The following is a 16,977-nucleotide window of genomic DNA, read 5'->3' as shown; positions in this document are numbered from 1 at the left end:
GCTTAGATGCTTAATATCCTTACTTGAAGGAACAGCCCACTGGAATTTGAATCAGAGTGTCCTATTTCCTCCTGGATTCTAATCAGAACTGCTAAGTTTATAGTTAAAGCAGTTAAGAACCCATTATAGTGAACAGATTGGAGCATGCTGTAAAGGTGACGCACTTATCTGAATGTTGATTCTTTGTGTTTATCACACATTTTTATTGCTGTATTTTTAAATTTTATTTTACCCTGGAATTAGATTCTGTACTTTATTTTTGTTTTTTGATGGTTGTAAGAATAATCAACTATCTATCTATCTATCTATCTATCTATCTATCTATCTATCTATCTATCAACAAAAATAATCAAAATAGGCTTACTACAGTTAAAGTATGTCCTGAATGTGGAATGGCTGCTACAAGTTTTCTAAGTTTGGGAGATTTTGTTTCACATTATTTAACAATTATTCTCAAGATAAGGATAACAACTAACAAGGTGGAAACTTTAGAGAAGGAAATCCAAACTCAAAATAAAAGGGAATTTAGCAGTGGACAGCCTTCCTTCTGAAACTGTGATGCTTCATCACTGGAGGTTTGTAAACAAACATTGGACAACCATATTTAGAATGGTACAAAAATTCCTGTCCTGGGCAGGGGGATGGACTAGGTGACTTCTAAGTTCTCTTCCAATCCTTCAATCAATCAGAATACAGCTAGAAGGAACCTTGGTGGTCATCTACTCCAAACAGGAAATTCTATAGAATTTCAGGCAAGTAGCTGTCCAGTCTCTTCTTAAAAATTTTCAGTGTTGAAACACCCACAACTTCTAATTCCATAACTCAAATATTCTGCCATAAGAAACAATTGCAACTAGGAACCAAATCCACACTTTTTATTTTTGATTTCTGAATAAGATGCTAAACTTGCATCTAAGTTGTATAGGTAGTCAACAATTTATGGTCACAATTGGGATTGGAATTGGGTGGTAAATTGTGATCGTAAATTAAGACATCCACATGACCCAACCCGATTTTATGACCATTTTTACAAATCACATGGTCATAAGTCTGAATCCATTCTTGTGAATGGGCATTTTTTTGCTGGAAACTAGCAAATAACAGCAGAAATTGGCAAAAAGATTGCAAATCATGGTGATATATCCATGGGATGCTACAGCCGTGTGTGCAATCGGAAGTGCTTTATGGGCTGCAAAGTACTCTTTGTTGAGGACTACCTGTATTCTTTACTTGAATGAATTTCCTTTGAATAAAATATTTTTTCAACATAGATATTGAAAAATCGGATATTTTTTCTGATATGCTAGTTTTCGTTATGGAAGAACATTCCATCATAATCCAAATACAGGCTTGCTATTTGAAAAGAATTTGTTCAGTGGTTCATTGGATAAGCTAATACCGATCTTACACCAGAAATACAGCTTACACCAAAAATGTGTCTTAGATCAGAAATTTCTGGACTACCAACCTATAATATCACAAGTCTTATATAACTTTGTTTCTACCTGTGTCCACTTGTGGTTGTCACTTGTAATGGAATGCACATCACAAATCAAGGTCTAGGAAAAAGGAGGGTAACCATTTATTATGAAATACTGAATATATAAATAAAAGTTCATTGAAGGTATAGCAATGGCAGTTCTTGAAAGCATGAAGAGTTTACCTGCATTGTTGGGCGCAAAAGAATGTGTTTGCTTTGATATGTTGGAGATTTCAGACTGCCAGACTGTCTATAGTCACGTATTTCTGTTATGACACTCCCACAATGGAAAATATTAATCTGTTTAGAAAATAAACATAAACAGTGTCAGATCCATGTATCTGCCATTCTTCAGGGGAAGGGGGGATTTTAAATTACTTTCTTTACTTATTACTTTCTTCCCTATATATTCTGTATCCTACAATTTATCGATTTATAACCTTTAGCCTGGTACCTAAGCACCCTGGCATTTTTCACACCTTTTGGGGAATGTAAGGGGAGAGAGGGCCATGTGGGTTGCATCACTCAAAAGCCGGTGGAAGATGACCCTGAGAAAGTTCCCTTATCGTTTTCTCAGAGCAGCCGGTACAATAACATCTTCACACCTGCGGATTGGCTGAATCCACACTGGACTGTTGGGAGGGGTTTCTAATAATTCCTTTATTCTAACTGTATGGCCTGAGGGCCCCTCAGAGCCTGTTTTCTTTTCACCCTGCTATCACCCCCTTCAATAAAAGGTTCCTTTTGAAATGCCAAGTTTCAAGAATCTTTACTTTCTTGAATAAGAGGGAAGATGCTGGGCCTTACACAGTCATTATGTTTTTTCTAAACATAGAGAGATTTTTAACAATTTGATTATACTTAAGTAGAACCAAAATGATCATTACATCTTAGGATCAATTGTTAAATATATCTTCTATCAATACATCAGAAGAATAAGGAGGGCACCAAGTCATATAAAAACTGATACTTGCTTTTAAATTTTTTAGACAATCTCAAAGTTCTAAATCAGATATTAACTAAGGAACAATTCTGGTCAAATTATGACATGAGCTTTGAAACATATGACAATAGTTCAAAATAAATTCCTTTCTAATATTTAATTTGGAAATGCCCTAGAATAAGGAACTAAGTAGGGGAAACATAAGAAACTAAGTCTTAGTACACTGCTGATCTATTTTGTTTTGCTTTGTTTTATCATTGAACTTATATAACCATAACCATAACCATAACCATAACCATAACCATAACCATACTCACTGAGGCATTAAACACAGCATTGTTCAAATCATGGTTTCTCACTGAATCAGAAATCATAGCTTGTCACATTAAACATTATGCTAATTAAGTTTGCCTTAGCTGTGTTTTGATGTGAACTCTAAAATGAGTCTGTGAACTCTAAAATAAGTAGGTTAGTGTAATGTTGCTAGTATTATTACCAGCAATTTAAATAATATTTAACGCTAAAGCAACTATAGAAATCTAAGTAAACTGTTTTGTCTTAGGGTCATATGGAACGTAAGAATAAGGAACTAAGTAGGGGAAACATAAGAAACTAAGTCTTAGTACACTGCTGATCTATTTTGTTTTGCTTTGTTTTATCATTGAACTTATATAACCATAACCATAACCATAACCATAACCATAACCATACTCACTGAGGCATTAAACACAGCATTGTTCAAATCATGGTTTCTCACTGAATCAGAAATCATAGCTTGTCACATTAAACATTATGCTAATTAAGTTTGCCTTAGCTGTGTTTTGATGTGAACTCTAAAATGAGTCTGTGAACTCTAAAATAAGTAGGTTAGTGTAATGTTGCTAGTATTATTACCAGCAATTTAAATAATATTTAACGCTAAAGCAACTATAGAAATCTAAGTAAACTGTTTTGTCTTAGGGTCATATGGAACGTAAGATGGTGAATTACAGTCTTGATTTTACAAAGAAAATACACATTCATCTGTGCCTATATTTACCTATCCATGTGTACACACACATTCATACTCTTAGATACAGTATACAGATTTATATGCACAGAGTTTGTCAGGGATGTTTCTCTTTTTTACTGCCAATCCAGACTAGGATTTCTATCTTGCTACAACTAATAGCAATCTTCTTCTCCTGTTTAACTGTTAATTGGCCTGCCACATGGAACAATTGTTGACATTGCAATTTATCTAGATTTACTCTGTTCAGTTTTGTCTGTTAACAGCTATCACTCTTATTCTACAAACTGCCTACATATCTGTGTATATCCCAACTGACTGTCATACATGCATAAGTAGAGTTGCTATTATATCACACCAAAAAGGCATTAAAAATCCACAAACAATTGTGCAAATTCTTTTCAAACCTGAGATTTTTCAAGGAGGTCAACTAAAATAGGGGGTAGCTCCTCAGCATCCAAATAGTCAAGTAGTTCTCCTTCTTCATAAGGAAGTCGAATGGTTTCTGAATCTGTTTTAAAACAAAATAAAGCTCAGCAAGCATCTATTACTCATAACAAAAGAAACACTGATACACTTTGAATCAGGCTTCCACTACCGGTAATAATACTTCAAAATATTACACTGGTGCACAATTATTAGGCAAGTAAGTATTTTGACCATATATCATTTTTATGCATATTTTCCACCTCCAAGCTGTATACACTTGAATGCTTAGTGGATATAAGCAGATCAGGTGATGTGTATTTGTGTAATGAGGGAGAGGGTGGCCTAAGGAGATCAACACCCTATAACAAGGTGTGCATAATTATTAGGCAGTTTTTTTTTCTCAGGCAAAATGGGCCAAATAAGAGATTTAACTGACTCTGAAAAGTTAAAATTGTAAAAGTCTTTCAGAGGGATGCAGCACTCTTGAAATTGCTAAGATATTGGGGCGTGATCACAGAACCAACAAACGTTGTATTGCAGAGTCAACAGGGTCACAAGAAACATGTTGAGAAAAAAGACGCACCTTAACTGCCAAAGATTTGAGAAGAATCAAATGTGAAGCTATCAGGAGCCCATTATCCTCCAGTGCTATCATATTCCAGAACTGTAACCTACCCTGAGTGCCCAGAAGCACAAGGTGTTCAGTGCTCAGAGACATGGCCAAGGTAAGGAAGGCTGAAACCCAACCACCACTGAACAAGACACATGTTGAAACGGGAAGACTGGGCCAAGAAATAACTGAAGACAGATTTTTCAAAGCTTTTTAATGAGATGAGAGTGACTCTTGACAGACCAGATGGATGGGTCCGTGGATGTATCAGTGACAGGTAGAGCTCCATTTCGACTCAGACACCAGCAAAGTGGAGGTGGGGTACTTGTATGGGCTGGTATTATGAAAGATGAGCTAGTTGGACCTTTTCGAGTTGAAGATGGACTCAAAATCAACTCCCAAACCTACTGCCAGTTTTTAGAAGACACTTTTTTCAAGTAGTGGTACAGGAAAAAGTCTGCATCTTTTAAGAAGACCATGATTTTTATGCAGGGCAATGCTCCATCGCATGCATCGAAGTACTCCACTGTGTGGCTAGCCAGTAAAGGCCTTAAAGATTAAAGAATAATGACATGGCCCCTTTCCTCACCTGACCTAAAACCCTATTGAGAACTTCTGGGCCCTTCTTAAACAGGAGATTTATGGTGAAGGAAAACAGTACACCTTTCTGAACAGTATCTGGGAGGTTGTGGTTGCTGCTGCATAAAAAGTTGATTGTCAACAGATCAAGAAACTGACAGACTCCATGAATGGAAGGCTTATGACTGTTCTTGAAAAGAAGGGTGGCTGTCAGGTTTCGGTGCTATCTTAAATAAGTTTCATTTTCAAGCGCAATCTCTCTAATGAATCATTTTTATTTAAGAACATAAAAAGCCGACATTCCTGATTTCATTTTTGCAGCCAAACTGGCCCCTCCTTCCAACCCCCTCCTCTTCCGCTCTCCAACCCCAATGTCCCATTGGCCATCATGCAGATCCATCTCTACCTCCCGGCACGTTCTTTTCACAGGAATGTAGCCCCCACCCTCGTCTCCCAGGAAACACTATCTGTACATACAAAACTAGGTAAAAGTTCATCTTGTTATGTCAGCGCTGGAAGAGAGCCTAATTTGGAACACTGACATCCGGCCCCTCTCCCTTCACTTCTGCGACATCACCTATCCCATAGGGAAAACACAACAAGATTAGTCTCATCAGCCCCTCCCCGGCTGTGCACCCCCCCCTCCCGGCTTTCCCGGGTGGTCTGCATGGAATTTTGCTATAAGGCGATCAGCTTGGATGTTTGCGCTCTTCACCCAAGAAGCCTCTGACAATGGGTAACCCTTCCATTTAGTTAAGTACTGGAGGCGCCCCCTGTGCCATCTTGAATCAAGAATCCGCTGCACCTCGTAGTGCGTTTGGCCCCCAACAACCAGGGGCCCAGGGGGTTCACGTGGAGTTGGCCTTAAAGTAGACCCCACTACAGGTTTTAGAAGGCTACTGTGAAAAACGGGGTGAATTTTCCCCAAAAGCCGTGGCAACTGCAATTGCACTGTAACGGGGTTGATTATTTTTATTATAGGAAATGGTCCTATAAATTTTGGGCCCAATTTCCTGCTCGGGAGTCTAAGTCTCAAGTACTTGGTGGAGAGGTAAACTTTCTCTCCCAGCTGAAATGGTCTTTGGGGAGTTCGGTGCTTGTCTGCTTGGTCCTTATAAGATTGAGCCGCCTTTGCCAGCGCCCTCTTAACATTTTCCCAAGTTTGTCTCAACATTGCCATCCAGTCGGTCAAACTGACTGAGGAAGGAGGCTCCCTCGGGTATTCTGGCATGGGAACAAAATCCATGCCACTCACTATTTTGAACGGGGTTAGCCCCGTGCTGCTGTGGACAGCATTATTATATGCAACCTCCGCAAAAGATAGGAGGTCTGCCCAATTGGACTGCTGGTAGTCGACGTAGCATCTTAAATACTGTTCTATCATAGCGTTCAGTCTTTCTACCCCCCCATTGGTGCTCGGGTGAAATGCTGAGCTGAGCCCTTGGGATGAACCTATGGATCGTAGAAACTCCCTCCAGAACTTTGCTGTGAACTGGACCCCTCTGTCGGAAATGATTCTCCTGGGGACTCCATGTAGGCGGTAAATGTGTTTCAGGAACAGTTTGGATAACTGACGGGCTGAAGGCAGTCCACTACAAGGTATGAAGTGTGCCTGTTTGGAGAATAAGTCTATTACAGTCCAGATCAGATGCCTGGGAGGGAACGGGATGATTTAAACTCAGCCAGCCTGGATTTGGAGGAGAGTTTGGCTGTCTGTCAGGTTTCGGTGCTATCTTAAATAAGTTTCATTTTCAAGCGCAATCTCTCTAATGAATCATTTTTATTTAAGAACATAAAAAGCCGACATTCCTGATTTCATTTTTGCAGCCAAACTGGCCCCTCCTTCCAACCCCCTCCTCTTCCGCTCTCCAACCCCAATATCCCATTGGCCATCATGCAGATCCATCTCTACCTCCCGGCACGTTCTTTTCACAGGAATGTAGCCCGCACCCTCGTCTCCCAGGAAACACTATCTGTACATACAAAACTAGGTAAAAGTTCATCTTGTTATGTCAGCGCTGGAAGAGAGCCTAATTTGGAACGCTGACAGTGGCTATATTGGTCACTGATTAGTTTTATTTTTTTTTGAAATGTCAGAAATGTTTATTTGTACATATTGAGTTATTATTCTCATTTTAACAGATGCAAATAAACAAGTGAGATGGACAAATTTTCATTTTTCATTTAGTTGCATAATAATTCTGCACACTAATTGTGCACACATAGATATTTTCCTAATTACTTTCTTAAATATTCAGGTTTGAGATTTATTGCACTATAGTTGTTAATAATAGAATTAATCCTCCAAAATACAACTTGCCTAATAATTGGGCACACAGTTTATTTAAAAAGACACTATTTAGATCAAAGAAAGATTTAAAAGCCAACAATGCTTGTTTTACCTGAGCCATTCTTTCCTCTGAGCATCAAGGAATATCCTTCATTTCCTGGATAAAGATTCACTACTAGGCATGACAATGTCTCTTGCATGACTAGCTTCTCCAACAAATTCACATTTCGTCTCAGCTTCTGCTTTAAAATGTGGGCAACAATTCATGAAAATCAGGAATATCAAAACTAGATTAGTACAATCTATGTATTTATATTTAAAATGTTTCAAGTCAATCACAAAACTCATACAAACACAGCCCCAAATAAAAGCTATTTATTATTTTCTACCTTTCATGCCAATACAAGTAGTCCACTTAATGACCGATCAAGGACTACAATTTATTTGATTAGGAAAACATATTCTCACTGGCCAAGTTCACAAGACACAGTAAAGGCAGCTTTATTGTGAAAACAGTTGCAAATGTTTCTTCCAAAATAATAGCATTTCTTCCAAAATAATATTTCTTACAAAATAACACACCCATGTTTATTTTCATGTAAATTTATATTTACACTATACTGTTCAAACTTAACGATACTTGCTATTTCCATTAGGAACAAGTCAGGAAATGTAATCAAACAAGTCATGACTAATTCCTGTGATTAATATAAATTGCCCTGAGAATTACATTGCTAACTAGGAGCCAAAGAAGTGTCTTGTCTGTTTCCCATATATGTTAGTGTTGAGGGCCCCTGTGGAGCTCAGAGTGATCTGAAACAAAACTAAGGGGGAAATTTGTTTAAGGTTCCCTGCACAGAAAAACTGATAATCACCAACTGAGTATGACATGATCACTGCCACTTTGGTAGAATAATAGGAAGTTCTAATCCTATGTAAAAGGTGCCTGAGAACAGTATAATACATCCTCCTCCACATTTAGATACTAATACTCCCATATTTTATATTTAGCAAGCAGTTGCTCTTTCTCCAATTCCTGATACCTCCAGAAATTGAATGGACATTCAAGGGTAGAAATTCTTCATAAGACAAAGCAACCATGCTGACATCTCACTGAATGTTTTTAATGCTACTACAATCTATAAACGTAATAGTTATGTGCAACTGGCCTTTCCTGGTCCATTATGAAAAACATAAAATAGACATTTGACAATGAGATTTCACTTACCTTTATTTCAGGCTCCTTGTCACATTCTTCTAGATACAATTCATATAACTTTTGCAACACTGATTTTCTGGAATTAGAAAAAAAAGCTCTTGAGTAAACATTTCCATCTGTTAAAGTAAGAAAAATGCACTAAATATTTCTTACCTCCCACTAGATAAATACTTTCGTTTTGGAGGCCGCTGGCGAGCACTTTCAATGATATACTGAAAAAAAGTGTATGAATGTTAATATGTTAAAAACATATTAGGAATGCACAAATACACAGGTAATTTCAAGTATTTATATAATTGTGGAATACAATTCACTTATTGACATGTCAAATAAGACTGAGGAGGAAAGTGGAATAGAATACAGGTAGTTCTTGATTTATGAGCACAATTGAGCCCAGAATGTCTGTTGCTAAATGAAGCAGTTGTTATGTAAGTTGTGTCTTATTTTATTACCTTTTTTGCTGTAGTTAAGCAACTTCTGAAGTTATTAGGCAAATTATGCAGTTATTAAATGAATCACACAGCATTAAGCGAATCTGACTCTCCCATTGACTTAGAAGCCAGCTGGGAAGGTTACACATTGTGATCAGATGATCCCAAGATAGTGCAACTGTCATAAATACATGCAAGTTGCCAAGCAACCAAATTTTGATCATGTGATCACAAGGATGTTGCAATGATTGTACATGTGAAAACTGGTCATAATTCCAGTGCTGTTGTAACTTTGAACAATCACTAAACAAATGGTTGTAAGTCAAAGACTACCTGTATATACTTAGCATTTTGCCTAACGTTATCCTCATCTCAACTACACTTCCCATAGACAATTTAATGTTTCATTTGTTGAGTTTTGCAATATATTATTTCTCCATAAAAACTCCATTAAAAAATTCAGAGAAATCTAAAAAAAAATCAAGCTATAGTAATCAGTAACACAACTATATCTTGTTCTGACCCAGTGTGTTTTACTGAGTCAGTAAAACACACGAGTAGTCCCAAAAACCTCTTTTATTGCAACAGCTGTGAATTCTGTTCATTCACAGAGGAGTCACAATTAGTTGTAAAGAGTCCTTCGGGATAAGGCTGATAATCACCCACCTTTATCTCCCTTGACATGCTGCCAAAGACCTAACTGACAAAGCCACACGGAGTCCAGAATCAAACAGAGCTTCAGAATTTAAACTGAACAGAATTAACAACGTTGCTTCCTGCAAAGGCCCACATGCCTTTGCTCCTCTTTTATTTATATTTATTTATTTATTTATTCGATTTGTATACCGCCCTACTCCCGAAGGACTCAGGGCGGTGAACAGCCAAACAATAAAATAACATAGACATAAAAAATTTAAAAACCAGATAAAATCAAATTAAATTATTTTGGCCCAGACAGATTAAAACACCCCAATAATTTAAAAACAGATTAAAATTTACATATTTAAAAGGGAAGAGATTAGGCCAAGCCCGCCTGCTGGAATAAAAAGGTCTTCACAGCGCGGCGGAAGGTGCGCAGATCCGGGATCCTCCGTATCTCCGGGGGGAGCTCATTCCAGACGGTAGGTGCCCCCACAGAGAAGGCTCTCCCCCTAGGGGTCGCCAGCCAACATTGTTTGGCTGACGGCACCCGGAGGAGTCCCTCTCTATGAGAGCGAACTGGCCGGTGGGAGGCTATTGGTGGTAGTAGGCGGTCCCGTAGATAACCAGGTCCTAAGCCATGGAGCGCTTTAAAGGTGGTAACCAAAACCTTGAAGCGCACCCGGAAGACCACCGGGAGCCAGTGCAGCTCGCGCAGGAGAGGTGTCACATGGGAGCGCCACGTCGCTCCCATTACCACCCGCGCGGCCGCACTCTGCGCCAGTTGGAGCCTCCGGGTGCTCCTCAAGGGGAGCCCCATGTAGAGAGCATTGCAATAGTCCAGGCGGGAGGTGACGAGGGCATGAGTGACCGTGCGTAACGAGTCCCGATCCAGAAAGGGACGCAACTGGCGAATCAGGCGAACCTGATGAAAAATCCTCCCGGTCACGGCCGTCAAGTGCTCTTCTAAAGACAGCCGTGAATCCAGGAGGACGCCCAAGTTGCGAGCCCTCTCCATGGGGGCCAATGATTCGCCCCCAATAGTCAGTGATGGCGTCAACTGCCTATATCGGGACGTCGGAAACCACAGCCACTCGGTCTTGGATGGGTTGAGCCTGAGCCTGTTCCTCCCCATCCAGATCCGTACGGCCTCCAGGCACCGGGACATCACTTCAAGGGCATCGTTGGGGTGATCCGGGGTGGAGATGTACAGCTGGGTGTCGTCTTATGGGAGGGGCCAATCATCTCCAAGCTCTACTCCCAAGTCGTCCCTTTTGTTTTAACTGTTCTTGCCTTCTGGCAGCTCTGCGCATGCCGCACTGTGAACAGGCTCCCCCTGTTCCTCTGCCTCGCTGAGGTCCGACTCTGGAGTCTCCGGAGGCAGCACGTACCTCCCAGATAGCCCTTTCTCCGCCTCTGATGCAGAGCCTTCGTCCAAGCCTTCCCCAGACTCCAGGACTGGCCCATGTTCCTCCCCAACCTCCTCACTGCCCGACTCTGCTGCCAGCTCTGCAGGCCACCAGCGGACCACAATACATCTCTTGAATCTTTCCAGAGTATAGCAGGCATTATCAAATGGGAATACATATAGTCCTCGAGTTATAACAGTTCATTTAATGACCATTCAAGTTACAATGGCATTGAAAAAAGTGACTTATGACCATTTTTCACACTTACGACCTTTGTAGCAACCCCATGATCATGTGATAAAAATTCAGATGGTTGGAACTTGTTCATACTTATGACCATTGTTGTGTCCAAATCATGTGATCCCCTTTTGCAACCTTTTGACAAGCAAAAACAATGGGGAAGCCAGATTCACTTAACAATTGTGTTACTAATTTATCAACTGCAACTATTCATTTAACAACCATGCCAAGAAAGGTCATAAAATGGGGCAAAACTCACTTATCAAATGTCTCACTTAACAACATAAATTTTGGGGTCAATTGTGATCATATGTTGAGGACTACTTGTAGATGTTATTCTAAATGTTTACAATAAAACAGTTTAATTGTTTAGGAATTATACATTTTTCATATTCTTCTAAATGAAACTATCATGAATAGAACAATGGTCTTTTCCACTGCTAATACTATAATCAGAAAAGCCTGTAAAATTTAGATAATCTATTATTTACCTCCGCACGATCCAGTGCAACTTCTAAAGTCTGCTGCTGCAAAAATGAAAATAATATTCTTATTCCTATAAGTATTATAATTAATTGAGCAAATGAAATGTTATAATTAATCAACAAAAGGTGATGAACACAAGGTGGAAGATAAGTCCTACTGGAATTTAGCATGTTTTCAGGGTAAAAAGTTAGGAATAGACTGAAAGCAATCCGTTAACCAATATTTAAATATTGGTTTAAATATGAAAGTTAATTTGATTGTAATACAACAAAAGAAGGAAAGTAGGATATATCAAAGTATCCCTGTTAAGGGCAGATAACTTGAGGCCACTGGTCAAATGTCCAAGCACAACTGCCAGTGGCATTGTTTGAAGCAAGAGATACATGAAAACTGTAAAGCATCTTTAAAATAGCTTAACATACTGTTTTTTTAAAAAACAGAAACAAAACAGTCAGAGGGAAAAAAATCCTGATCCTGCCCATATATGTTAAACATGTTCACTTCATTATCCTTTGGACTTTGATCAGTTCTGGTATTAATCATGGTGAATGTAATTAAGTAAGGTCCTGGACTTAGGCAGTAAAAAAGTACCGGACTTAACAGTACTAACTGTGAGAGAGATCTAAGTGTCCTAGTAGAACCATTTGAGTATGAGCCAGCAATGTGCTGCAGCTGTCAAAAAACTGAAATAATTGGAAAACTAAAAATATGGCTATTGATATTAGTGCATACAAGTAAACCAAGGTTATGGTCATTATTTTCTGAACCGCTTTTTGAAGCTCCATACATGAAATCAAATTGGAAAGAACAAAAGTAACAAATACTTTATATCTCCCTTTTTAGCCATGCATTATTTAAAATACAAAAAAAAAAGCCAATACAGCACCCACAGAATCTTACCATCATCCTGAAGTTAATTGATAAAGTCAATGACTTTTTAAAGATCATTTAGACTCTAAATGAGGAGCAGGGTCTGAATTGTTAAGGTCCATGTTTAATATTTCTACAATTGAAAGAAATAAAGAAATAAAAATGTACTGTACAATATAAGAAATAAGGAAATAATATTTAAGATACAAAAGAAATAAGAATACTAGCACACTATTTTTCAATTGTTTGAAATATACATTTTCTAAAAATGAAATACAAACATATTACATGGACTAGATTCAATAGTGTTCTGCTAGATGAATGCATTCTTAATATTCCATCACCTTTTACATTCTCACCTGAAGAGATATGGGACCAAATGAGAGAACAGAGTAATACAGAAACTATTCATTTAACATTGGCAAAATAAATGAGGGGATAATCAAAGATTTTTATCAGACTAAATTACAAAATATACAACTTTGATATATAAAATATAGTAACATATTCAGGTTTAGACAAAATCCACAGAACTACAGGATTAGAGGTACACACTGAATACATCTAAAATCATTAAATATATTCAGTCTCTGTTCTATAATGACTTAGTATAGTGCTTGAACAAGCTTGAAACTATTCACTTTTTGTTCTTCCTATAGCATTATCAATTCTTATAGGTTGTTACAATACACTTAAAGGCTAACATTCAAGAACATGGAGGTTAGCCTTTAGAAACTTACTGACCAGCTAATTCAAGAGGGTTCCATCTTAAAAGAAAAAGAACTTGGGCTAGGAATGCAAATTATGTATTGAACTTATTTCTCAACAGCTTCACTTGAATTCTGAAAATGCAAACAGATTGCAAATTTGGATGTACCTGAGAGGAAAGAAGAAATTAGGGTTCCTGCATCGTCCAGGAGGCTTAATCTGGTCTTTGCCTCATCAGATACATTAGATAGCAATTTATACTAAGATATTAGCTTTATTGTTGCCCTTGCTAATAAGTTACATCTTTGAGAAAATTAAAAAGGGAACTAGTGTGTCTACAGAATGGCATACTTGAAAATTTTGACTGTATTTGATTCTCAGTCTCCAATATCAGACTGATCAACTGATTCTCAGGAAACAAAATTGAAAAAAAAATGGGTTCAACAAATTATTAATATATTAACTATTGATCTTATGTACTTTTTGAGCTTGTTAAGCACTTTGAGCAATTGTCTAGTAAATCAGACAATTATTTTCATCTTTTCTTGATAACTTTTCCCATAATAAATCTTAGGCTGTGTTATTGTACATGTGTAATCTATGTGTATTTCTCTTTAGATGCAGCATGATCAATTCCTATACAAAAGTACACAGAACTGTGTTATCTTTCATGTCAACCTGACATAACTGTTGTATCTACCTTTTCTGATAAAGTTTGATAGGCTTTTTTCCCTACAGAATTTATTTTATTAGTCAACAGCAATTGAACTGTTAAACTGGGAAATCTTGGGTTGAAATCTGTATGCAGAAACAACAAAAATATTTACTGAATGGCCGTGGACTAAATCAAAATGTGGTTACCGGACCATCTCAGTGCATACTTTTTTGCGGAAATAAATTAATAAACGTCAAATAGCAAAACAGTCGCCTACGTAGTATTATTGTCCTGCTTCACAATCTCGCAGCCCTAAGTAGCTTTCCCTTTCTGAATTTAAGCAGTTTTAAAAAAAATAAAATGCAGAAGCTAGCCTCAACCCCCCCCCCCCCAACCCCCAACACACACATAAAGAGACACTCCATCGGGAAAAGCAGACAAGATCAAAACCTACCTTCCCTTTCTTTCCACCCTTTTGCAACTTCCGCTATAAGCACTTCCGGATCTTTTAGATGGGAATTAACGTAGCCGGATGGAACGCCGTGGCGGTCGTCATAGGAACCGTGGAAGGTTTAAATTTTGTGCTTTTTATGGAGATCAAATTAATTCGAGCTAAGTCGGTCTGGCAGGCTCTCAAAATCCATGTTATCATTATTAACTCAATTACCGTAGTTGGTAATAGTAATAAATAACACATACAAAATAAATCACATTATTATGATTGCTATCAGTCAACCGGCACTGTTTTCGTGGAGCTGAAATCGGGTAAAGTTGACTGTAAAATATTCGTCAGAAGCAAAAAATACACAGATGAAAGGAATTGAGTGTATTCCTGTGTGATGTGGTTCTCTTATTAGGTGAAAAATGTGATTTTTAAAAACCAAATGACAAGAATATTCTAGGAAATAATGGAATTGAAGTTTTCTGAAACTTCATAGAAAATGAGGCTGGTGATACTGGTTACAGCTGTCACTAGGCATTATCGAGTGATGTGTGTGAATATATATCTAATAGTTTTACTCCAGGTTTAACATGAAGGACCAAAGTGACTACACTTTCAAACAAAACACTTCCTGTACTTATCAAATTCACACCAACTAATATCTGTTTTTCAAAAAACATGGAAACAAGCAACTTCAGAAAAAGAAATAAATTATTGACCAACACTCTTTCTTATTGTACAATAAATTAACTGTCCCCTTAGTATTCATTGAAGGTGGGAAAAGTATGTTAATGGCAAGAAATCAGCCTCTTTTTGACTAACAAATTTTATTAATTTACATAATAAATTAATAAAATTTAATAACATTTACAAATTTTATTAAAAGACATAAGCTTTTGTGAGTTACAGCTCATTTCATCAATGCACGTAGTGACTAGGAAATAAATTGGGATAAAGGTGGAAAGATACATAACAAACCTATTTGTCCTGGATTTGTCTTAAGAGTATGTGTTCATTAATTCTTTTTTTTTTAATTGAAAAAGTTTTTCAAATACAAATTTTCCCCCTTTTTCCCCGCCCTCCCTAACCCCCCCTCCCCCTCCCCTCCCCCCATGGCTTCTGCAAGATGAAATCCAAATTAATATCACATTATATAATACTTTACCACCCTTTTACACCACCCCCTATGTGCTAAACATTTCTTTCTAACATTATTATTATGTCCCCGGTATACTATACATTTCAAAACAGCATTCGGCTATAAAACTATATAATAGATCCTAATTTGGCATTTATTCTACTCATAATCTACCCATTTCCTCCACCCCCATACGTATATCTCTTAATTCAAGTCTTTTAAGTATATTAATATCTAAACATAACATCCCTTTTCCTAAACTAAGCAATCAGTAACGTTACCTATCACCTTGTACCATATCAATTTTGTTTCACCCACTTTCCTACAGGTCTACCATACATAATATATTTAATATCTTTATTCTTCTGCCCGTATCACTAAAAGATATTTCCATATATAAATAAAACCCTCAAGTGACTTTAAATTTGTATTCCATATAGTATCTTCTATAATGTCTTTCAACTAGATTGTTAATTCCATCGACCATGTTAGGGTAACATCAAGTCCTGCTTCCAACAGCATATTCAGTATCTTCAATTACCATCTGCCCCCATCATTAATAAGTATTTCTGTATATATAAAAAAAACCCCGAGTGACTTTATATTTATATTCCATATGGTATCTTCTGTAATGTCTTTTGTCTAGATTATTAATTCCAACAACCACGTTAGGGTAACAGCCAGATCATCTGCATGCCCCAATTCCATAGTTCTCTTGCCTTATAGCTCAACATATACGTAATCCATTTTTCAGAGAGTCCAAAATAGAAAGTTCCGATCCGCTTCAATCACAGGCCATCTTCCACATCCCAAAAACACCAGCACTGCAGAGATCTGTTATTCTTCTCAAAATAGTATAAGTCTGTAATTTGCCTCAGCTATATTTTCATGTATCAGCCTTCTATAAATCCCGCTTATTATATTTAATCATCTCTTAAATAACTGGCATTAATTTGTTGGCTAAAAAAGAATTGTAGTTTAAAATTTTTTAGTTTTGTAGAACCTGCTTCTTCTTTTCTTAACTTGTTGTGGTTTAGATCTCCACCCTGGTTGCCTTTCTAGGACTTGTATATCAGCTGATTGAGTTACATGCTGGTCTTTAACTTGATAAGACATCAAATCAAGATCCAAAGCCGCCTCTCTTGTATTTATAGGTGATCCAGCTATAGCCTCTGAAGGAGAATCCAAAAGCGGCTCATCCAAAAAGCCCTCTATAACTTGTCGTTTTTCCATTACCTCCATCTCCATCTGCTTGGCCTGAGTTTCAATCTCTTGTTCATTTTGCTTTTCTTTATCCCCCTCCTGTATTCCTGACACTGATGACATACGTGGAGATGTTGGGCCCATTTTAAAAACCTTGTAGTAAAATTCTTCCGCTTTTTCAACAGTGTTTAATTGAT

The 16,977-nt window shown here is 37.6% G+C and overlaps 1 protein-coding gene across 7 annotated transcripts in view; it reads right to left on the bottom strand.

Moving 5' to 3' along the window:
- Positions 1 to 14,475, bottom strand: part of SUPT20H (SPT20 homolog, SAGA complex component) — a 68,081-nt gene extending 53,606 nt beyond the window's left edge. For 2 of the 7 annotated variants that reach the window (XM_070938340.1, XM_070938343.1), the window contains exons 1-9: positions 14,452 to 14,468; positions 12,665 to 12,767; positions 11,770 to 11,805; positions 8,713 to 8,771; positions 8,569 to 8,635; positions 7,453 to 7,579; positions 3,840 to 3,943; positions 1,664 to 1,780; positions 1,506 to 1,559 (exon numbers count right to left, since the gene is read on the bottom strand). In XM_070938340.1, the coding sequence (XP_070794441.1) occupies positions 1,506 to 1,559; positions 1,664 to 1,780; positions 3,840 to 3,943; positions 7,453 to 7,579; positions 8,569 to 8,635; positions 8,713 to 8,771; positions 11,770 to 11,805; positions 12,665 to 12,712 (612 nt within the window). In that variant the 5' untranslated portion in view covers positions 12,713 to 12,767; positions 14,452 to 14,468. Of the gene's footprint in view, positions 1 to 1,505; positions 1,560 to 1,663; positions 1,781 to 3,839; positions 3,944 to 7,452; positions 7,580 to 8,568; positions 8,636 to 8,712; positions 8,772 to 11,769; positions 11,806 to 12,664; positions 12,768 to 14,451 lie in introns of all 7 variants that reach the window. The other 5 variants (XM_070938341.1, XM_070938344.1, XM_070938346.1 and 2 more) reach the window with 4 other exon arrangements.
- Between the last annotated feature and the right edge of the window lie 2,502 nt (positions 14,476 to 16,977).

The sequence above is a fragment of the Pituophis catenifer genome, unplaced genomic scaffold (assembly GCF_029215685.1).
Source record: "Pituophis catenifer annectens isolate HBS135680 unplaced genomic scaffold, rPitCat1.0.hap2 SCAF_2, whole genome shotgun sequence".
Taxonomy (NCBI): domain Eukaryota; kingdom Metazoa; phylum Chordata; class Lepidosauria; order Squamata; family Colubridae; genus Pituophis; species Pituophis catenifer.
This window is presented reverse-complemented; position numbering and strand designations above follow the sequence as displayed.